Raw genomic sequence first — 24859 nt, 5'->3', positions numbered from 1 at the left:
GCTGAGGTGGGAGGACTGCTTGAGCACAGATGGTTGAGACTGCAATGAGTGGTGATCATGCCACTGCATTCCTGTTTGAGCAGAAGAGCAAGACACTGTCTTCAAAAAACAAAAACAAAACAAAGCCTCTAAAAGTAGTTTGAACTATTAACTTTAATAATGTAAATATCATGGCCTGGCTCGGTGGCTCACATCTGTAATCCCAGCACTATGGGAGGCCAAGGAGCCTGGAAAACATAGGAAGACTCCATCTTTACAAAAATAAAAGTAAAACATTAGCAGGGCATGGTGGCATGAACTTATAGTCCCATAAGAGACTCAGGAGACTGAAAGAGGAGGATCATTTTAGCCCAGGAATTTGAGGATACAGTGAGCTATGACTGCACCACAGCACAGTCAGAGTGAGATCCTAAATCTAAAAATAATAACGATAATGGGAACAATAATACAAACACCAATTAAAGTTTTATTCATGATCATCTTAATTAAAATAAATTTAATTGCAAAAACAACGTGCAACCTTAGAACACAGCATCAGATTTTTTTTTTTTTTTTTTTTTTTTTGAGACGGAGTCTCACTCTGTTGCCGAGGCTGGAGTGCAGTGGCACGATCTCAGCTCACTGCAAGCTCTACCTCCTGGGTTTATGCCATTCTCCTGCCTCAGCTTCCCAAGTAGCTGGGACTACAAGCACCCGCCTCCATGCCCAGCTAATTTTTTGTATTTTTAGTAGAGACAGGGTTTCACCGTGTTAGCCAGGATGGTCTCAATCTCCTGACCTTGTGATCCACCTGCATCGGCCTCCCAAAGTGCTGGGATTATAGGTGTGAGCCACCACGTCCAGCCAAGAATACAGTATCAGATGTTTTAAGTACATGTGATCAACAGTACAAACATAGTAATTATAGCACTTAAACCTTAGTATCACACATCTTTAATATATTAGATATAAACAACAATAAAATCACTCCCTACCTTGAAAACTTTATAGAAGCACTTTTCATTTTACAACACAAAGCTCATGTGAACCTACAATAAGTCTAGTAGTCTGTTCACATGCCAAGGGATAAGGCTGAACAATAAATTAACCCTTTAAAAATATCTATGAACCAGTACAATTTTCTATTTGAGTTCTGCAGAGCAATGACCACTAAGAAATATTTTTAAAGGCTGAAGAGAATCCAGCGGCAATGAAGTTAATTAACAAGACTAAGAGAAAAATAAATAGTTCAATATTAACAATACAGTATATTTGCCAGCACAATCAAATCAGTATAAACACCTACTGAACTTAGTAAAATGTTATATTATATCTAATTATGTCAGATATCTGATGAGAGTGCTTTGTATTATAGAAATAGTTTCTTCTCTCTTATACAGGACTTTAAAGCAAATCCAAACTGACAATTTAACTGTTTTGGAAAATGTATTCACTGCAGAAATGCCCACAATAAGCAATGCTATCTGATGGCATGGTAATGTGAAACATAAAAAATTTAACTAGATAATTTTTATTTCAAACCTGAAGCAAAAATACAGAATGCTGAGTTCATTACTTTATGTATCTATTATAACTAGGAATTACTACCTTAAAAATATTCATTCTCACAATGTTTGTTTTTAGTTGCCCAGACATATAATGGGCCAGGTGCTATATGAACACTGAAGAATAAAACACAAAAGGTTCTCTGCAAAGAAAAAAATGTTGGCCTAGGGTACTCAGTATGTCCTTACAAATTTAATTATATATGGTTTTTGAAACTAAAGAGAAATGTTTTTCCGAACAGTTAACTTTCTAAGTGGGTGTCTCTGCACCTATATAGTAAGTCAAAATTTCAGGGGACCATAGATATTTAGAAACACAAAATTGCTAATTGACTATTTCAGTTGATATTATATTTATCAACTGTACTTCCTGGGTATGTTTTCTAAAGTACATCCTTACATGCAAAATGTTTTAAATCAGTGAAACAAACATTATGTCAATTCTTGCAAACCTAGTCATAGTAAAATAAGGAACAAGTTCCAAATTTTTAACCTGGTCAAAGAGAATCTAAACCAAGCATATCATACATCCAAAACACATATCCATCGATGAGTCACCAAGTCTGGGGAAAAGCAACTGGGATTGACTATGAGGCTGCCGTAATTAATCTTCATCGTCTCGTTGCAAAGGTATAACCTGAATTTCTTTGGCTATCCTTTCTGCTAATATTCTATTATTTGCAGCAATTACTCTTCGTGACATCAAATCAAATGGTCCACCTAAGAGCAAACAAGTATGAAAAATAGTTTTATCTGGTACAAAAATAATTCATTTAAAAAAAGTATAGCAATATGTACTATGGTCACATAACATTTTAATACTTTCAGTTTTCTTAAACAAAAATCTACTCTGTTACATTTCTACAACGTATAAGCTTAGACAATATATAACTAAGTTTCTAAGCATAATTTTTGAGCAAATAATGAAGTCATACCAGTTAGAAAATGTCATATTTTCTCTATTTCTATTTTTGTGCATTCTTATTACCTCTTTATTGTTTAAGAATCTATGGACAGGGCCGGGAGCAGTGGCTCATGCCTGTAATCCCAGTACTTTGGGAGGCCAAGGTGGGTGGATCACGACGTCAGGAGATCAAGACCATCCTGGCTAACATGGTGAAACCCCGTCTCCACTAAAAATACAAAAAAAAAAATTAGCTGGGTGTGGTGGCGGGCACCTGTAGTCCCAGCTACCTGGGAGGCTGAGGCAGGAGAATGGCGTGAACTTGGGAGGTGGAGCTTGCAGTGAGCTGAGATTGCACCACTGCACTCCAGCCTGCATGACAGAGCGAGACTCCATCTCAAAAAAAAAAAAAAAAAAAAAAAAGAATCTATGGACGACAGAAAATGTGAATCCAATGGATTTTCATACCACTGTCCTTCCCAATTCCTTATTTCTTTGTTGCCTTTCTCCCGATCACTGGTCAATTCTTTCAACCCAGATTCACCCTTCAGTTTAAAATTTTCACAATCAGTTGAAAGCAATTATTTAATTTCTCTAGTCTCAACACAGAAAGTGATGGTGGAGGAAGTCCATCATCAACTATCACCATTGTCACCTTCAAAGAGCTCTGGGTATAAGCCTCAGACTCAGTGACTGTCTGGGCCAAGGGTGTCCAATATTTTGGTTTCCCTGGGCCACACTGGAAGAATAAGAATTGTCTTGAGTCACACATAACATACACTAGCACTAATGACGGCTGATGAGCTAAAAATAAATTTTAAATGGCAAGAAAACTCATTATGTTTTAAGAAAGTTTACAAAGTTGTGTTGGGCAGCATTCAAAGCCATCCTGAACCACATGTGGCCCATGGGCTGCAGGTTGGACAAACTTGGTCTAGGCTTTTTCTACAGCCTTTCAGGAGTACCTGAAACTCACATTAGAAAAGGATTAGCCATTTATCATTGTAAGTCTCACATTACCATTACCTCTTATCCTTACCTCTATCTCCTAAAGTTTATTTTGATTTTGCACACAATTACATAGCTTGTTTCTGCTTCAAAAGCTGCAGTATAACATATATCAAAAAGTCTTTTAAATTTTACATATGGAGAAAAGTATAACAGATGTGTGGAGATCTGCTTCACTCTCCATAATTCTACCTGTAACATCCATTAGTACGCCACCAGCTTCAGTAACAATAATGCCAGCTCCTGCAACATCCCAACAGTGAATTCCCATTTCATAATATGCATCTGCTCCACCAGTTGCCACAAGGCACATATTAACAGCTGCTGTTCCAACACTCCGGATCCTAACAAATAGAATTTAGAAATAAAATTGGAAAAAATAATCCATGCAAGTAAGATATTCCTCCTTAACTTCACTTTAAGTGTCAACTGAGGAAACTTGGAACAGTCTAGAGGATAAAGATTTTAAGAGGTGATATCTAATTGTAAAATAAAAATATGTATAAATCTAATTATCATGGTATATTATATAAATCACAAAACCCTCACAAAGCAATACTTTAATAAGATAAACATTAAAACAATAATTTTTCATAAAAATAAAGATAATGGTTAATTCTACAATAATGAAATGCAAGTATATTAATATTTGTCTAAATCCAGCTACTAACGCTTATATTATTTTACACACATATACACATACCCACAATGCAAATAGTCTCTAGGAGGTGTAAAATATCATGGTACGGGTCATTCTCAACTGGGTGTGCGTCATACATGTGCCTAAAGCAACAACAGCATGCCAGGCTCTGCACAGACCTAACCTTGCCGTGGAAAATTACTGTAGGTTTGCCCTCTCATAGCACCTCTTCCTTGAATTCAAGTTAAGTTGAATATGACTACACTTGATAGCAATTGTAGCAATAATTTATTCAGTAAAGAATCATCAATGTTAAAATTAATGGGTGAAAGTCTGATATTTACAGAGTGTCAAAGTGTCTCTCCACAAGATACATAATAAGTACAATATAAAAATAGCATCTTTACAATGGTCTACCATTACCAAGTAATCCAAGTTATTATCGCTCAAAATGGGACAAAAAGAAATGTGCCTGATAAAATGCACTGAGAAGGACAGAACATTACTTTTGTGGCATTCCTGCCAAAAATCCATGATCCAAACATAATCATTAGGAAACTAGACAAATTCAAATTCAAGAGACAGACTGCAAAATAACTGGCCTATACCTCTGAAAAACGTCAAGGTCATAAAAGACAAAGACTAAGCAAGTTCTAAATTAAAGGAAATTGATGAGAAATGACAACTAAATGCAATCCATGACTCTAGACTGGACGTTGGATTAAAATGTTCAAAATTTGAATAAAGTCTTTATATTAGATTATGTATCCATGTTAATTCCCTTTTATCATTGTACTGTGGCTATGTTACACAATGTCCCTTTTATTAAAGACATACACACTGAAATGTGTATTTAGAAGACAAACGTCATCATGTCTGCTAGTTACTTTCAAGCGGTTTTTACACAAATTCTTTCTGCAACTGTTTAAAGCAATGGTAATAAGGGAGTGAGTTCTGTTCAATGAGATCTTTCACAGTTTATTTAAAAACATGGGAAACTGATGACTAATGTGGCATTTGTTTTATATCTCAAAAATAAAAACCAAAAAATTGGACCTAAGTACATCCTTTATGCCAAAGAAATTTTAAAAAGGATTAGAATAACATAATGTCATTGATTTGGCATGTTTTCCGTCATATGTTTTTGAAGCACATCAAATCTGAGAAAGTACTAGTAAGTGCACCAAATTGCCACAGATGTTTGTTCCCAGATAAATAAAATCAAATTAACTTTAGTGGCAGTTTTTTAGTTATAAAGAAAAGTGCATTTCCCCACTTCTCACATGAGATATGTGATATTTGATATCTCATATCATAGAATGCAAATACCAAGGTCTTTCATAATTAATTCCCTGGTATTCTATTCAGATACAGAATCCTAGGCTAGCCGAACAACAGTGATACCTACTAGTGGTGCTTCCGTCACTTCTAATGAGCATCATGGGATCTCAAGCAAGCGGTCTTGCAATCAGCAAGAGAATATTCTTTTATGGAAAATATTATGAAAGGATTACCAAACAGATTACTTAACTACCAGGTAATTAAGACTACGGTGTAGATTCTGCACTATGTGTTCTGAATCTTATCTTATGTGGTCCTCCTATACAGCTGTGGTCCACCTATATAGCTAACATGGTATATTGTAAAAAGGATTACGTTTGATGTCACAAAGATTTGAGTTTGCTCCCATGTCATGTCATCAAATAAAGATTCCAATTTATTTTAGACAAATGTAGTAATGACTACAGCTAATATTTGTAATGACTACAGCTAATATAAGATAGCACCTAGCAGAGTGCCTAGCATATAAAATGTCCATAATAAAAATAGCTAATTTTATGATAAAATTATTCTCTAAACCATAATGTCAGAAAATATCATATACCATACATAGTGGATTTCATCTGCATGAATTCCTGAAAATTAAACAAAGGAAATGGAATCAGAATAATGTACTTTGCCTCATAAATGTTGGTTCTTAGGAACTTATTAGACTGTTTCTGCTTGTTTAAAGCATTCATTCAGATTATAACTCTCTTTAGTTTAATTGTTTTGTATAAGTAATTCTGAAATCCCATTGCAAAACTGAAGAATCAGCTGAATGCAAAAGATTATAAAAGCAATCAGTAAGTTAGTACTTCTTAGTAATATTTTCCTGGTTATACTTTTGAAAAAAATCTGAAGTAAAAATTAGTTTTTATTTCAGCCAACAGCAAAATTAAAGGTTAAAGTTGTAAACCTCTTGCAGTTTTTTTATGAGTAACATAACCTTTTTATAGCCTGTGGTTACAGTCCTTGCTTCAAGACAGCAGAGTGTAGCAGCAAGTTTATTGCCTTTCCCTCAAGGGCATCATTCTGGGAGGTTCTGTAGCTATTTGACAGAGACTCTCTTTTACTTTACTCATTACTATATAGACCACATATGCATAGTACATAATTAGTTTGTACATAGTCCACTATATTTTGAAGGGTCTGACTCCTAAGAGAAGTGCAATATTGAAGAAAGAGAAATGATCTGGGAGCCAGGATTCTAGTCATACTTCCATCCAGCTGTGCCGTCTCAAGCAGCCACATCACCTACTTGAACCTCAGTCAACTCATCTACAAAATAAGGCTGGATTATTAGATATCTTTGATCAGTTCTAAGACTCTTGTAACTCAGTGATATTTTCACAAAGAAAAAGATAGAAATATTAGGTGGTGAAAATATTACCTGCTGTTATTCACAATCACCATATTTTGTTCAATAAAGGATTTTTATGATTTTTCATATAAACAACTATGGTCAAAGAAATAATATTTAATGGCCGGGTGCGGTGGCTCACGCCTGTAATCCCAGCACTCTGGGAGGCCGAGGCAAGTGAATTACAAGGTCAAGAGATCGAGCCCATCCTGACTAACATGATGAAACCCCGTCTCTACTAAAAATACAAAAAATTAGCTGGGCGTGGTGGTGGGCACCTGTAGTCCCAGCTACTCTGGAGACTGAAGCAGAAGAATCACTTGAACCCCCGAGGCAGAGGTTGCAGTGAGCCGAGCTTGCGCCACTGCACTCCAGCCTGGTGACAGAGCGAGACTCCGTCTCAGAAAAAAAATAAAAATAAAAAATAAGATAGTGTTAACTGTACTAAAGTGACAGACCTCAAACCTTTAGCTTTTCTTGAAGATTTAAGGATAAAAGTAAGGATAAATATTTCCTTTTAATTTCTTCATTTATTAAACTGTCATTATAGAGGGACTCTGAGGTTTGGAGAATAATAATGGCATGCCAATTTGGAACTCCCTATACATCTCCTGGAAAATAATAAAATGAAATCAACCAGGAGGAAAAATAAAACCCGTAGGACCCATTCCATCAGTTAGAAATCAGGAAACACAAACTCTCAAACTACATCTAAGTAGAAGAAAAACAAACATATACATTCTAACAGAGCACCGGAGGCCCAAAGATACACAGAGTAGGGGAGAGAAGGCAGAAAAGACTTTGTGAGGAAGAACAGGGAGGAGCAGAGGACCCACAGGGAACAAAGACAAAACCACCCTCAGAAAAGAGTCAGTGAGACAATAAACACAAAAACAGAAACACTGAGCACAGATCAGCACTTGGTAATTCATAGTCCTGGCTACAGGTAAGGGGCTAGAAAACATGCAGAACCTGACCAGGCAGCCTCAGAGAAGCTGTGATTCTGAAGGAGAATCAGGTAAGATAGCAGAGATGGTACTCCTTGGAAACAAGTGAAGGAAAAGTAGGAACTAAGAGTGAAAACTTAAGGATCCTGCAGAAATGAATGATAAACAAAAGACAAGCCAACTCTATCTACAACCAGTAGATATTCATAAAAGAAAACGCACAGGAGGGCACAACTGGCAAAATAAGATATTCGGAAAGCAGGAACCCTAATCACAAAATGAAGTGAAAGTAGAAAAAATTAGACCACATTCACACAAAACTACTGCAAAACATCAGATGCTGTTAATAAAATGATTTTGTTTTTTCTTTTTGTTGTGAAGTCTCTCCCCCAAAACCAACAATGAAGGGGAATAAAATGAATATCAATCCAATCCGAATTAAATACTTTCAAACAAAAACTTGTGAATACTGAAAAAAAAAGTTACATCAGCGATACAGAAACTAAGAGCAGAAATGGACCAAAATACATACATAAAACAAGATGGCTGAACTCAGGAAAGAAATGGGGGGGGGGAAAATAAAAGACAAAACTATGTCAGGAATGAAGAATAAATTACAAGGTGCCAATAAAAGAATAGATGAAAAGAAAACTTAATAAAGAGAAATTAGGAAAAGCAATAAAAGAAAGAAGTAAAAAGAAACAGAGAAAATGGCTGAAATGAAGACACAAAGGAGATGGAGCATTCCTACTGGTGTCTTTAAAGAAAAAAATAACAGAAGTGCACGAGTACTTAAACTATATCTTAAGGAAACTTCCTAGAAATTAAAAAGACATGAGCCTATATACTGAAACAGATAACTGACCCAGAATGAGCAATTCTAAGATACATCCTTTAAAAACTGTTAGCCAACAATTAAGGGGGGGAAAAAAACAGCCTCCAGTTAAAAGATAAAAGCCAAGAAAAATTAGATTTGCATCAGATTTCTCAAAAACAATATAGAAAGCAAGGCAACAGTGAAAGAACATTTTCAAGAAATTTATACTTTCATTAAGGATACTATACCCAGCCAAACTGTCCTTCAAGTCTCAAGGCCACAGAAAAGCATTTTGGAAAATACCCAAACTCAGGGAAAACTGTGCACATATCCCCCAAGGAATCTACTAAAGGATGAACTTCTACTAAGAGGGCTATGCCCTCATGAATGGATTAATCCACTCATGGGTTAATAGATTAATGAGTTATCATAGGACTAGGACTGGTGGCTTCATAAGAAGAACAAAAACCTGAGCTAGTATGCTTAGCCCCACCATGTCACATTGTGTGCTGCCTCAGGACTCTACAAAGAATCCCCACCAGCAAGAAGGCCCTCATCAGATGCAGCCCCTTGACCTCGGACTTCTGAGCCTCTATAACTGTAAGAAATAAATTCCTTTTCATTATACATATACATTACCCAGTTTCAGGTATTGTGAGCAACAGAAAATGGACTAAGACAGACTCGTGTTGTGAAAATTTAATATAACTCTTCAGTAAAAGAGGAAATACAAGCAAATTACAGAATTCATGAAAAATAATTATAATGAAAATAAGTATCAGTATTTATGGGATATAATGAAAACAGTGATCAGATGAAAATTCATAGCCTAAATACCTACATCAATAAACATAAAGGAATTAAAATAAATTTTCTAATCAAAAAGGAAAAAAAAAGGAAACAAAGTAAACCAAAAGAAAGCACGAGGATGAAAATAATTGCACAGAAAAGAAAAAACCATCTAAAGTTAAAATCCTGATTCTTTGAGAAAAAACAAGGAAAAAAGCACAAATAGACAAAATAGGTGACAAAGGGGAAATAACCACTGATATAGAGAAGCCAGAAATTAATTACAAGAGTCTATCTTACAGACTTCTATGCAAATAATTTGAAAACTTAAAGGAAGTAATTTCACAGGCTGTGGAAATGTTCCAGATCAAATAAGGCTAAGGAGACACGACAACTAAAAGTAATAATGCTGACTCTAGACTGAATCCTACTCTGTTGGAAGGCAAATCTATAGAAAACATTAGCAGATTAACTGACAAAACTGAATATGGATGACAAATCAGATAAAAAGTATATTTATGAAATCAATGTTTTCATGGTTATGGAACAGAATCTCCCTATTCTTCAGAAACCATGATGTATATAATTCATTCTAAAATGGTACAGGAAAAAAAAAGGTGTGTGTATGCACGTACACATGTATACAGAGAGAGAAAGAGAGAATAATGGTAAAGAGCTTACCCATGAACAGGAATGCAAAAAAGTTTTTCCATATTAGAAAGAACAATTCTTACAGTCTCTGGTGTTCTGGAAGAGCCCAACTCAGTCACCAAGAGTGATTTGGTAATATCTAAAAAGAAAGAGTTAGGTTTCAATATTTAGAATTCGGGAAAGTATCTGACACTTGTAATTCAGAAGAAGGCATTTGTATCCCTCTTCCTTGTTTTATCGTGTTTCTTTATAAGCGTTTAAATAATAAAATACTGATTAATTAATTATCCCCAAGTGATCCTTTTTACAAGCATCAGAGTCCAGCTGCTTAGGCCCTTCCTGAAAAAGTATATAATGTAACCAATTTGCCTACATACACAATACCTTTAGTGGGAAACAGCAAATGCCTTAAATATTTAAAAAGGAAAAAGGAGAGATTAAATTCAATAAGGGATTTATGTATAGATTTGAAAGAAAACAAATTACAGTAAAATTACAGTAAAAGTAAAAATTTTACTTTACAACAAAAGTAAAATTCTCTGACATCCATTTACAAGACTGACAGGTTATCCAAGGTTTTCCATTTGAAGCTCAGGACACACCAAACACCCCACATCTCACCTCCTCTCACCAGTTGAGATGTATGTTCACCAGCTGTGGCTGTGTTTGAGCATTTCTGTAACTGTTGTACTACTTCTAATAGTTACATAATTTAGGGCTGGGTACAGTGGTTCACACCTGTAATCCCAGCACTTTGGGAGGCGGAGGTGGGCAGATCACGAGGTCAGGAGTTCGAGACCAGCCTGTCCAACATAGTGAAACCCCGTCTCTACTAAAAATACAAAAAATTAGTTGGGCATAGTGGCGCGCACCTGTAATTCCAGCTACTCCAGTGGCTGAGACAGGAGAATAGCTTAAACCCAAGAGCGGAGGTTGCAGTGATCCGAGATCACTCTACTGCACTCCAGCCTGGGTGACAGAGCAAGACTCTGTCTCAGAGGAAAAAAAAAAAAAAAAGGGTTACATAATTTAGTACTTTGTAAAGTGAAGAACGACTATGCAAAGGAAAAGAGTTGTTTCTATGAAAGCTACCATATTTCTTCAGGTCTAAGATTTGTATTTTCTCACATGTTGACATCTAGAAAAATAAGAATGCATCCTCCATTTCATGGGGTCTTAGATTTTAATAAAAAGGAAACAGCCTAAAAATCTGCTCCTAAATTAAGTGTTTGATTGAGGGGAAAAAGTATAAAAGCCTAAAAAGATTCTAAACTCAAATTGTTTTGCAAGTACTTTTAAGTTCTTGCTGCACTGAAAAGAATCTCAAAGTGCAAACTGTGGAAAATGTTTGATGTGGTTTATGGAAGAACAGTAAGTCAAAACTTCAATAAGCTGTGATAAAGAAAAAGAAAAGTTTTAATCTGCAGAATGCCAGTACCTTTAAATTATCAAGCTCAAAGAGGCATTTAAAATATACCAGCACACAGTCTCACTCCCCTGGAGTTAAATAATTACCACTTGAAGCCGCTTGCTGTGGGGGCTCTAGACTCATTGATGCCAAGCAGCCATAAAATGCCATACACCCTATAATTCAACAGTGTATAGCCAATCACTAAGCAATGTTATTTCTGTAAACAAATGAGAATTCCTGAAGTACAACTTTTCTAATCATCCCCTCTCCCAGTGTGTCCCTTTTTCTTTAAAAACCTGAGCCTCTGCTAAGTTCTCTGGAGCACACTCCAAGGTAATCTAGAAGTGTGTCCTGGGCTGCAGTCCTCAACTTGGGCCCAAATAAACTCTCTACATTAATTTTGCCTGCGCTTCCTTTTTTGAGGCCGACAGATGTAATAGAGAAGGAAGAACTTAAATTGCCATTTGGCTCATATAAAATATGTCTCATTTTCAGTGATTCCCAGCTTTAATGGGCTTTTTTCCCCCCCATTTACTTCATAGTAATTGGTCCTAGAGGCATCAGATCAGAAGAATTCTATAAAGAATTTTAGATGCAGTAGATAAAACATAAACCATGAACTCCACAAGGACAGTGTGAAAGGAAAATAAATCTGAGGACCCAAAAATCACTAAGCCAAGGGAAAAGTCAAGCTGGGAACTGTGTCAGGCAATCCTGCCTCCCATTTAATTCCTAAATAAGACACCTACAAAGGCAAAAGAGCTACATACCTCCCTTACAATTTCCCCACAAGGAAATTCCTTGTGGACCTCAAGATCTTTACCCTAAAACAGTTCTGGCTGAATTTTGCCCTGGCAATGTAGACTGATAGCTTATCTTCACAGGTGTGGGACAGAAAGTCATCCCTCTGCTCACCTGAGACAAATTCATATCTGATCGCTTCCTCTGCCCTATTGTTTATGTAAAAATGCAGATTCACTGAGCCAGACTCAACTGTGTATTTAAAGGCTGATTACAGACTTAAAAGAATGTAATCATTTGTCATTTATCTACCTATAACCTGAACACCGCCCCCTTCCCCACTTCTAGTTGTCCTGCCTTTATGTACATCTTACACATATTGATGTTTCATGACTCCCTAAAATGTATAAAAGCAAACTGTATCCCAATCACCTTGGGCACATGTCGTCAGGACCTCCTGAGGCTGTGTCATGAGTGCATCCTTAACCTTGGCAAAATAAACTTCTAAACCGATTGAGACCTGTCTCAGATATTTAGGGTTCACAATCGGAAGCCAGTCTTAATCATCTTCCTATCTCTATCACAAAATATAATGTTGAGCCTGAAGTGTTTGCTCAATTACATTTCTTTCCCTACTTCCACTCCACATTCAAAATTGAAGTAAAAAAGAATAAAGAGATAATAAACACAATTTATGAATCAGTTAACACTTGGAGAATTCCACAGGTGAACATTAAAAAACAATAAAATATTGAGTACACAATATGAATAGCACCAAAAATTGGAATTAACCCTACCTTCTTGTTGTGAAACTTGTAGTTTTTGACCATTACAAAAGGCACCTTTTCCTTTTCTGGCAGTGTACATCTTGTCTTCCACACAGCTGTACACAACTCCAAATTCTATCTGCAGAGGAAATCAAGTTTCCTTTACCAAACCTAAGTATTTTTCATACACTTTTTTCTAAGAAAATAACAAGGCAAGCTGGTATACCGACTAATAACAATGGACTGAAATGGCTAAACTGTGGGATACTTAAAATGTTAATTTCCAGACTAATTAAGAGAAAGAGGTCACCAGAACTGATATTCTTGACTCTCCTCCCATCCAAGTCCAGATCTAAGAACACCCACCTTACCTCTCTTCCTCCTGCCTCAGAAGACAGGGCTTTCCTCGTTTCCAAGTGAACACTTCTCCGGTGTTAGGACTCCTACCCTCACATACATTCTCTCAAAAACTGCTCCATCAGCTTCCCTCGTCTCTTGGATTTTTCTTCTTACACCTTCTCATTAAATTTCTCTCCTCCTTACAAAACTTTTGAAATGTTATTCTACCCTTTTCCCTTCGCTGCCAATGAGTAACTTTGCATCTCTTATTCTCCTCTTAATATATTACAATGTGGCTTCTGCCTAAATCACTCATTCTTCTGAAAGTCCCACAGGGAATATAAACAAACTTTGTTTATTGCCTCAAATGCCTTGTCTGACGAATTGGAGCCTGCTGGCTCAACACTTATTCAATACTTAATTTACTACCTTCATGTTCCCAGCATTATTCTCTTAGTTCTACCTCACCTACTAATTCGTCTCAGAGTTATGACTTTAGAACATTCTTTTCTGCCTCACCCTGAAAAGTTAGGCACCTCAGGCTTTTTTCTTCCTTCTCCCATTGCTTCAATTTCCCTTTTAGCTCTCCATATTCACACAGGTTGGTTCTTTCCAGTCCACAAATTCATTTTGGCTCCCATCAACCTCATAATCGGGGGAAGAACCTATGGTTCCAAACTTAGTCTTGCAGAATTTCAAAGACAAAATCACTCATTGCCTGATCACCTCCCATTCCTTCCCCATAAATCTCTTTCATATTTAATCTTAAAAATACTTCCCAATTTTGCATTTCCTTGGCTATTCTCACTGCCTATACTTAGTTCAGAATCACCCACACCCCAGTATAATCTCTACATTGCTAGAATTATCTGTCACTTTCCACTTCAAAACCTCTACTGGTTCCCAACTACCTAGAAACAAAAACAATTTTCTTGCATGGACTGGCCACAGTGCCTCACAGTAAGGCCAAACTAACCTCTGTCCTGGCCACTTGGAGCACTTCCCTCTCCATGAACATCTCACCGTTCCCCACACATATCATGGTCTTCAATTTCTCCAAGCTGTTCTTTCTGATTAAAACGCTTTTCTCTTCCCACCCACTCCCACCCCCCTGCTGCCAATCTGGAAAACCCCTAGTTTTCTAAGGGCCGACTCACATGACCAACTTCTAAGACCCCTGCTGTTATGAAGATTTTACCAACCCACTCTCAGAAGAACTGGTGACATCATGTGTTCCCACAGTATTTTTTTTCACGGTTCCACCACATATCATCTCACCTGTTCACACATCTAACTTTGTGCTGAGCTGTGAGTTCAATGGCAGGGCCAGCACATAGCCCAGAGCTGATTATATACTGAATGCTCACTTAGCTTCTTCTGGACATTCTCACTAATTAATACAACCCTGGGGCTAAGCTGTCATTTGTCTAATTTGTGTTTTACGTTCAGAAATGTTATAACTGCTTTTATACATGTTGATTTTACATTATGAAAAGTTCCTTGAAGATAGGTAGGTAAAATGTTAGTAACCACTCTTCAGTGTTTGACCAACTAAGTAGCCAAATGCAAGGAAATGCTATAGCTATGTGTTTTATGCTGCCAGACTTTAGACATAAGTATTTGGACATAAGACATAACCTGAACTATGTGTAGGTTCCTAAGGAGAGTCTGTATTTTCCAGCTATGCTTTGGCCCCTGCTACTTGCTGGTTTCTAAACGTATTTCTTCACTAACACCTACTAAAGCATTGCCAGTTCAAATCTCACCTCTTCCACGAAGCATTTTGGATCACGTATCAACTGCTATCCCATCTGACTCTATCACATATATAATGGTTACTAAATACTGAGTTGTATTTCAGTTACTTGTGTATATTTTCTCCTTACAACTCTTGCTTCTTAGAATACATTAAATTTTATTCAATGGAAATGTACCATGAAAATTTTAACAGTCCTGTAGCTTATATTCAAAATAATGCAGTTATATAAATCAAATATATAGACAAAGCTGAATTTATTATGAAAACACATTTACTTTTTCTCAGAAAATGAGAGCAAGGCATATAATCAAATATACGTTTAAAAAAACATACCTTTTTATTTACAGCAAAGCCAATTGAAACAGCTACAAAAGGAAATCTTTTTTTAAAAAAAAGGACAAAACACAAATTAACCAACATAGAACTTTTGCTAATAAAATTAATCTTTTCATAATATAAGTGTTCTTAAAATTTTTCCTATAAGAAGTCTCATCTCCACTCCCCACAAAATCTAAGATGCAGAACAGTTTGTACAGTATACAACCCTTTGTAAACAGGACAAAGTGGAGGTATTATACACACATACCCACACACACACACGTTCACACAGGACGCTTCTACAGGCATGAAACATCTCTGAAAGGATTCACAAGAAACTCCTAACAGTGGTCATCTCCAGGGATGGATCCTGGGAAACCCGAAATAGAAGTGCGAAGGGCATTTTGCACCGCGTTTTCTATCTTTTGAAGGTCAAATTCTATGAATATAGTAGCTATGTAAAAATATTTTTTCATGGCCGCACACAGTGGCTCACTTCTCCCAGCACTAATTTAGGAGGCCAAGGCAGGAGGATCACTTGAGCCCAGGAGTTTGAGACCAGCCTGGCTGGTCAACATGGCAAGATCCTGTCTCTACAAAAAAAAATTACAAAATTATCTGAGTGTGGTGGTGCATGCCTATAGTCCAAGCTTCCCCATTAGGCTGAGGCAGAAGGATCCCTTGAGCCGAGAAGGTGAAGGCTGCAGTGAGCCGTAATCATGCCATTGCATGCCAGCCTGGGTGACAGAGACGCTGTCCCCCTTAAAAAAAAAAAAGCCAAAATTGTAAAAACTTTTAAATCAATTTGGTTAAAAAAGAAAACTGTAAAAACTTTTAAATTGATTTGGTTAAAAAGCATATATTTTAGTGATTTTTTCTTTTTCTTTCTGTTTTTTATCTTTTTTTTTTTTTTTTCTGGAGACGAAGTTTAGCTCTTGTTGCCCAGGCTGGAGTGCAAAGGCATGATCTCAGCTCACTGCAACCTCCACCTCCCAGGTTCAAGTGATTCTCCTGCCTCAGCCTCCCAAGTAGCTGGGATTACAAGCACGTGCCACCACACTCAGCTAATTTTGTATTTTTAGTAGAGACAGGGTTTCTCCATATTGGTCAGGCTGGTCTCGAACTCCCGACCTCAGGTGATCCACCGGCCTCAGCTTCCCAAAGTGCTGGGATTACAGGCATGAGCCACTGCGCCTGGCCTGTGATTTTTTTTCCCCTATGTCCTAGATCATGATAAACACAAATACTGCACTGGACAAAATAAATGACTGTCACTTGTCTCTACTCCAACAGCAAACTTTAGGCTTGGCCTCTGCAAAGTAGACTTTGAGCCAAAATTTTTCCATAGCTGCATGATAGGCTGAACACAGGTTGTAACTGCTGACTCACAAGACAATTAAGATCAAGGAAATAGACAAGATCAAGGTTCAACTATTGAAACTAAAGCTATTGAAAATAAAAACTTTTAAATATGTAATAAAGTTTTTAACAAAAATAAGATACAGTGTATTGTACAGTCTTCTCTTCTGTGAAAATATATTAGCATCTTTCCACATTTAAAAGATACAACATTCTATCACATACAGATTCTAAACCTTAGCTTTGTAGACTTCAAGGATTGTATATATAGTACAGATGTGTATGACTACATGGGAACTTCAAATATGACATCTATATGTAATCCCACCAGAAGCAGCTACTAATTTTAACTCTCACGGGCAATTCCATCAGGCTTTCTTCTAGTAATATCATATACTTACTCTGTGCCAGGCACTATACTAAGTTCTTATATGAATGTACTATTCATAGAGTTGAGTTGCAATTCTACGAGGCAAGTACTATTAATATGGCCTTTTTATAAATGTTTTTTAATACTGTGGCCTAGAAAGGTTAACTAACTTGCCTAAGGTGAAAAAGCCAGCAAAAAAGCACCAGAATGCAAGTCTATTGATCCTAACACCCAAGCAATTTTTTTTTTTTTTTTTTTTTTTTTATTTTACTGGTCCCGGCCCCAACCCCATCCCCCTAAGGGCTAAGGGGAGGGGTCTCCCCTGCACTTTTTAACCCTGCTTTTCACTCCTGGACTGAACTCATTCTATGTCGACAACACTCTCCAAGAGTGACTGCATTAGTTTTACTAAAATACATTATTTTTAACATAGTTTAAATTTTTAAAATTTATTTTTATTTTTTGAAAACATATTTTTGGCCAGGTGCAGTGGCTCACGCCTGTAATCCCAGCACTTTGGGAGGCTGAGGCAGGTGATCACCTGAGGTCAGGAGTTCAAGACCAGCCTGGGCAACCTGGTGAAACCCCGCCTCATAGAAAAATTAGTCGGGCGTGGTGGCAGGTGCCTGTAATCCCACCTACTTAGGAGGCTGAGGCAGGAGAACCGCTTGAACCTGGGAGGTGGAGGTTGCAGTGAGCCGAGACTGTGCCATTGCATCCCAGCCTGGCCAACAAGAGCGAAACTCCATCTCAAAAAACAAAACAGAAACAAACAAAACATATTTTTACATAGCTACTACTAACAGATCCATATTAGTAGATCCATATAAATCTATGGTATGTGCCACTCAAAGAACAGAAAATGGCATTCAGGGCAAAGTGCCCTTCCCACTCTCAAAGCAGCAATGTTGTTTGCTTCCCTTTTTAGATAGCGCCAACAGTGGGAAAAAGAATGGTGAACAGGGCACTTGGCACCACAGGACAAGATCACATTAATATTTCTTTACCTCCTCCATATCTGATAAGTCTGCATAATACATTTTGCTCCACTATTACATTTTATATACACTTTATTAGAATAAAGAAGCATAAACAAAGTATACAATTTTCTAAAGTGTACATGTTCCTAAACAGAGTATCTACAGGTCAATCCAGTTAATATGCAAAGAGTAATTATATTAGAAATTTAAAAACATACCTATGTACAAAGTTAGTTGTTCCATCAATAGGGTCAATGATCCATGTGGGGTTGTTGGTTAAGATACTTTTTTCCCCAGCTGCCACAGATTCCTCACCAATGAAACTAAAAGCAAGCAGGACAAACTTTTAATCTTTACATTGATTTCAACAATTTCCAAATCATAACATTTCCTTAGCTACACAGAGTACTATAAAACATAGCAGGCCAGGCATGGGGGTTCACGCCTGTAATCTCAGCACTTTGGGAGGCTAGGGCGGGCAGATCACCTGAGGCAGAAGTTCAAGACCAGCCTGGCCAACATGGTGAAACCCTGTCTCTACTAAAAATACAAAAATTAGCCAGGCATGGTGGCAGGCACCTGTAATCCCAGCAACTTGGAAGGCTGAGGCAGGAGAATGGCTTTAGCCTGGGAGGTGGAGGTTGTAGGGAGCTGAGATTGCGCCACTGCACTCCAGCCTGGGTAACTGAGCGAGACTCTGTCTCAGGAAAACAAACAAAAACAAACAAACAAACAAAAAAAAAAACATAGCAAAAGTCTGTACCCTACACTTTTCCATTGTTGCTTCTTCTTCCTTCAGGTAAAGACTGATAAATGTAAGGAAGTTTTAATTTCTTTCCCGCAGAAAAATTTCAAAATTCAAATTCTAAGATGTTATACCAGGGTAAGGTGCGTCCACATACACATTTGCAGCAGACGAGAAATCATTAAGGAAATGTAATGATGTTTAAAATAGGGGCCAGGTGTGGTGGCTCATGTCTGTAATCCCAACACTTTGGGAGGCCAAGGCGGGCAGATCATGAGGTCAGGAGTTCGAGACCAGCCTGACCAACACGGTGAAACCCTGTCTCTATTAAAAATACAAAAATAAGCCAGGCATGGTGGTGCGTGCCTGTAATCCCAGCTACTCAGGAGGTTGAGGAAGGAGAATCACTTGAACCTGGGAGGCGGAGGTCGCAGTGAGGCGAGATCGCACCACTGCACTCCAGCCTGCGTGACAGAGCGAGACTCTGACTAAAAAAAGGTCCAGACACTCTCTAATATTCTCCTCCCTTCAAGAGGCAGAGCCTAATATCCCTTCCTTGAGTGTGAGCTATGCACAGATACTTGTTTCTAACCAATAAAGTGTAAGTGACAGTATACAAAACTTTGGAGACTTGTTCACAAAATGCCCCTCTAATTTGCATCTGGTTCAGACTGTTTCTCCCTCCCTGTGCCACCTGCACCGGACTAGATGTCAGCTTCCACGTTGTGAGTTACTCTGTAAAGAGGCTACATGGTAAGGAACTGAGAGAAGCTACCAGCAGACAACTCCCCCAGGAACTGACATCTGCCAACAATCACATGACTGAATGGATCCTTGAGTTCCAGTCCAACCTTCAGTTGACTGCAGCTCTCACCAACACTTTGACTGTAACTTCATGGAAGACCTTAGCAAGACCCATGTAGTCAAGCTACTCTCATATGCAGAACCCCAAAGGTGAGATAATAAACATTTCCTGTACAGAATAAATCAAAATACCTGTGAGATGGATACTTTTCCTTTATGGAAGAGATAAGCATTTTTTCAACTTTTTGGTCTGTAGCAGTTACCAAATCAACTGGAGAACTTTTCAGCATAACATTCATTTCATTTTTTAGAGCTTCACAAACTACCTAAAAAGAGGTTTTGGTAAGCAAATAGAAAAGGCATAATTTTAAACAAACAGATAAAAATACATAAATGGTTTAAGACATTCAATCTGTCTTAAATAATATTCTTTAAAGACATTCTTAAAAATATCTTACATCTATAAAATAAGCCTTTAATAGTTACGTCTTTTTAAAAACAAAAATTATATAATCTTACATCTTATTTTAGATTCACAACTGTCATCACAGAAAATTTGATCATATAAAATCAGGGTATACGCTCTATTTCAAGTATTTAGTAAAATGAAAATAAATGTAGATTGATCAAAGTATGTATTTTATTTAACAAGGCAGGCTGGGTGTGGTGGTTCACACATGTAATCCCAGCACTTTGGGAGACCAAGGTGGTCCAGGAATTCAAGACCAGCCTGGACCCTCATCTCCAAACAAAAATTTAAAAAATGAAAAGTAGCTGGACATGGTGGCTCATGCCTGCTGCAGTCCCAGCTACTCAGGAGGCTGAAGTGGGAGGACTGCTTGAGCCCAAGCCTGGGAAGTTGAGACTGGAGTGAGCCATGATCCTGCCACTACCTTCCAGCTTGGGTGACAAGCAAGACCGTTTCAAAAAAAGAAACCAAACCAAAACAAACAAAACAAGGCAACAACACAGTGTCCCCACCAATCACATTATAACTGACAAAATCTTAGCTCATACCTCTCCAGCTCGTCTTGCTAGAGTTACTGCATAATCCATGCATTCCTGCCAAGGATCAGCCATCTTCTGAAAATATTTGACAAATATCTGTACAAAGTAGTTACAACTGTCTTAGTACTCTTAATTATAGAATAGTTAGTTCACAAAAGCATCTTAATTAGAAACAGACTGTCATTTCAGGATTCACCCCCTGCCCTAGAGTTTTTCCCAAGATTTATGCCTATACCCAGTAAAAAACATTTCTCACCTAAATTACCTCATTTCTATATTAAAATATTTTCATAATAAAGACTATTCTATGAAATTGTTTCCCAGTGTGTCCATACCATATTACACTTTTTTAAAAAAAAACCCAAAACATTCGTTTGGAGAATAGATAAGAAACAACGCAAGAAATACTTTAAAAGTTAGCATAATATTTGGGAGGAGAATAAAGTGAAAACAAGAGAAAGAACACTGGGAATACTAAAAAAGAACCTTGAAGGGAAACAGCAAAAGGTACTCAAAAAAATTACGTGTAAAGATGAAGAACTTAAGGCTCAGAGATGAGAAATAATTTTCCCAAAATTACAGACAACTGACACAGAACTTGAACTCAATTCTGATTTTAAAGTCCATTGCTCTTTGTATTATAACATTCTGAGAAAGGAAAATTCCAGGACCAAAAAAATAATAAAAAAGCAAATTTGTTTCCCTGAGTTTCAGAAAGGGGGAAAAAAAACAAACATGTATTTGTGTTCCAAACTGTCCAGCTTTCCACTGACTTCTGAAGACTAAAATAACTCACCACTGGCTTGATCACACTCTGAAGTCTGCATCTAGCACAGTAAAGCTTTTTAAGCTGTCAGACTAAAAACTGTGGCACCATTTAAAAAGCAACCCTAATTTTGTCTCCTTTCCAATAGAAAATAATAGACACAGAGTCACATCTTGAAGACTATTCATCTTGGGGCCCACATTATAGGAAAGAGGACAAGAGTGGAAAGGAAGGGCAAAAGACCCACACGCCAAATTTCTACCTGTTGTTTTTTCTTCCTGATAAAACATTTTTTAAAATTTTGTTTTAAAGGAAGCCACTCTGTGAGTCATATAAGCAACTCCTTCAAGCTCTTCACGAATTGTTTCCAAACTTTTTTTTTCCACTCTTACTCCCATTCTGCTCCACTAGTCTTAACAGAACTAGATGTTCTCAAGCTGTATCTGCTTTCCTGCCAGAAACAGCTCAAGCCACACTCCTGCCTTCTAACAGCACTAATGTAACTCTACAAATTCTTCAGGACCCATTTCAAAAGCTACTGTCTCTTCTAGGGATTCTCCACCCAGAAGTCACTATGTCCTTCACCCTTCAAGAGATGTTTACTGAATACCTATTATATGCTATACACTGCACCATGGGGAGGAAAATCAGGTCCTGTTCACACTTTCCAGGAGGGACTCAATATTAATAAAAAACTAAAGACTACATGCAAAATAACAACTGGAATAATAAAAGTTAAGGAGGAGAAGTGCAATGAGAAGCATCTAAAAGGGAGGTTTCACCTGGACTTAGGCATCAGATCAGGTTTCCCTGAAGACAAGATTAAACCAAGAGGAGAAGAACAAGTGAACACGCATGAACTCACTCAACTGCAGGATGCCTGGTGCATGAAGACTAACTGAAGGGCCTAAGTGTGACAGCTCAGACTAAGGGAAACAGGAGGAATAAAGCTGGGGAGGTAGTGGGGATCATCCCCTACAGGGGGGCCTTAAGGATAAGACACTGATTGAAGAGGGTTCAGGAATCACTTCATTGTGGCTACTGAATAGAAGGGTAGAAAATGGGTGTGGATACAGGGTTAGCAGATTTACATTCAGGATGCAGTGGTGGGAGGATACCTGATGATTGGCTGAAACCTGGGAGGGAAGCTTTGCTGTTAGAGAAGTTAAGAGAGTCAAGAGATACCTGTTTTGAGGAAATCAGTAACAGATTGGCTACAGAGTACCAGGGACAGGAAGAGTCCAGATTTCCCACTCTGGCAACTGTATGGATAATGGTCACAGTCTACTGAAACAGGGAGCAAGAAAAAAAGAGTCAAGTTTGGGATACAGGTAGGAGTTTGAGAGATCAGGAGTTTAATTAGCAGAAGATGAGAGGCCTCTGTAAAATCAAAAGATGTCAGTTATGCAGCTAAATCATGGATCCTGAGCGCACAGGTATGGCCTGCAGATAGAAACATGTAAGTTACTCGAGCAGACAGCAACTGAGGTCCTGAGTCTGGACATCGTTGGATAGGCATGATTGACAACTGCGTAGAAATGTGATCCCACAAAATCAGTATGATCCAAATGGAGCAGACTGACTGTGGAAACCCAGCAAGGACTGTCTTCAGATTCATCTTGGCCTCTGTCCAGCATTCCTTTCTGCTGTATATGGGGCAAGACCCCTACTGAAATGGGGGTCTTAAGATCTACAACCAGACAAGGTAGGTCAGAGAATTTCTTCATGGTCAGTTCTAAGACAGAAAGGTGGGCCAAGATTCCTGTCAAGGGCTATGGGAGTTATGAGCCAGGAATGGTGGATGAAAACCATATATATATATACACACACACACACTTAAGATATATACACACTATATATTTATATACTATATATAAGTAAATATACTATACATAAGAATATTTATATACTATGTATAAAGTATATAAGTACATTTTATATATCTTTTTTTATATAGTTATATATAACATATAGTTATATCTCTATAAATCACAGTATATTTATTGATGGGCAGGGTCCGTAGTTTACTCACTTTCATTTTCCCAAAGCCATAAACACCTGAACTGTTTCTGCTGTTTCAGTCCTGGTCACAGCCTTCCAGTGTGGGAGCCAGGCCACCTGTCCCAGCAGCGCGACTGCGGCAGCACAGGACCTGGGCGCTGCCCCATCACTTAAGAGTGACTACCTCGGCCTGGGGATGCACCAAGTTTCTCGGAGCTTTTCGGAGTTGGGGACATGAAAAGGGACAATTATTCTATAGAAGCCGCCACAGAGGTTAAGTGAGGTCGCGTAAGCGAACCGCTACTCCAATGTCGGAACTGTTCCTGGTCGCCCAGGGTAGCTCCGGATAACGCGGCAGGCAGGGGTCACCCAAAGGCGGCCTCCGCCCTAGGCGCCTACCGCGCACAGCGCTCGCCCCCGCCCCTGCGGAGGGAAGGGGCCGCTCGGGAAACACACAGCGCCCGCTGAACCCGGAGGGTGTGGCGAGGGGAGCGTGAGGAAAATAACGGTCTCACCTTGGGTTGGAGGACGTCCGGCTAGCTCTGTTCCTGGTGTTATCACGCTCGGCTCTTCCGGAGGTAGAGGAGCTACTAGCAACAGGAAGTTCCGCCTTTAAAAACTCGGTTCCTGAGGGGGCGTGGTTGCTTTGCTGGGCCCCGCCCCGAGCTGCGCCCTGCGAGCCTCTGCCAGTCCCGGCCGGGTTCTGATCCGCGCTGGAGAATCAGACACTGCCTCTTCTTTATCGCTTCCGGTTCTTTTCTCCTGCTTGCCTTTTCATCTCTCAAGTTTTAAAAATTACTTCTCTATTTTGCCGTTTTCTTCTTTCATCCTCCATTCATTCACAGTTTCCCATTTAGCTTGCTTTCTTCTTTCTCCCATTTACTCTATAGTACTATTTTGACAAAACCCAGATTGCAGATATGATTCCGATTGTGCAGTTTTTAGGTGCTAACCTAAAGCTGGTAAACCTATACTAGATTAAAAAATAATAATAAAAATAACTGATCACCAGGACCATCTGCCCAATTATTGATAATTTTCTTACATACTATTTATTGAGCACTTACTATGCTTCAATCAATTGCGTGGTGTTTTTTTGTTTTTTTGAGACGGAATTTCACTTTTGTCGCCCTGGTTGGAGTGCAGTGGTGCGATCTCGGCTCACTGCAACGTCTGCCTCGCGGTTTCAAGCGATTCTCATGCCTCAGCCTCCTGAATAGCTGGGATTACAGACGCCTGCCACAACGCCCGCCTGATTTTTGTTTCTTTTGTAGAGACAGGGTTTCACCATGTTGCTCAAGCTGGTCTCAAACTCCTGGACTCAAGTGATCCGCCTGCCTCGGCCTCCCAAAGATTATAGGCGTGAGCAACTACACCTGGCCGAATTGTGTTTTTATATGCATTATTTTCCTTAAAGTTTTAACAGTTTCTTGAAAAAGGTATGATTAGCTTTGTCAGACAGATGAGGAAACTGAGGCTCAGGGTAGTTAAGTGATTCGTCCTCAGGT

At 38.3% G+C, this 24859-nt stretch overlaps 1 protein-coding gene across 1 annotated transcript; it reads right to left on the bottom strand.

Moving 5' to 3' along the window:
- Positions 1-135: 135 nt before the first annotated feature.
- On the bottom strand, positions 136-23804 carry LOC105483522 (inositol monophosphatase 1). The gene is given in 11 exon segments (XM_011744402.3): positions 136-2264; positions 3649-3800; positions 10014-10122; positions 12933-13041; positions 15334-15379; positions 18246-18350; positions 19769-19902; positions 20594-20680; positions 23383-23420; positions 23423-23488; positions 23491-23804. Coding segments are annotated over 11 exon segments (990 nt in total). The 5' UTR covers positions 23519-23804; the 3' UTR covers positions 136-2148.
- Between the last annotated feature and the right edge of the window lie 1055 nt (positions 23805-24859).

The sequence above is a fragment of the Macaca nemestrina genome, chromosome 8 (assembly GCF_043159975.1).
Source record: "Macaca nemestrina isolate mMacNem1 chromosome 8, mMacNem.hap1, whole genome shotgun sequence".
Taxonomy (NCBI): domain Eukaryota; kingdom Metazoa; phylum Chordata; class Mammalia; order Primates; family Cercopithecidae; genus Macaca; species Macaca nemestrina.
The sequence above is the reverse complement of the archived record's forward strand: the minus strand, read 5'-3'. Positions and strand labels throughout refer to the sequence as shown.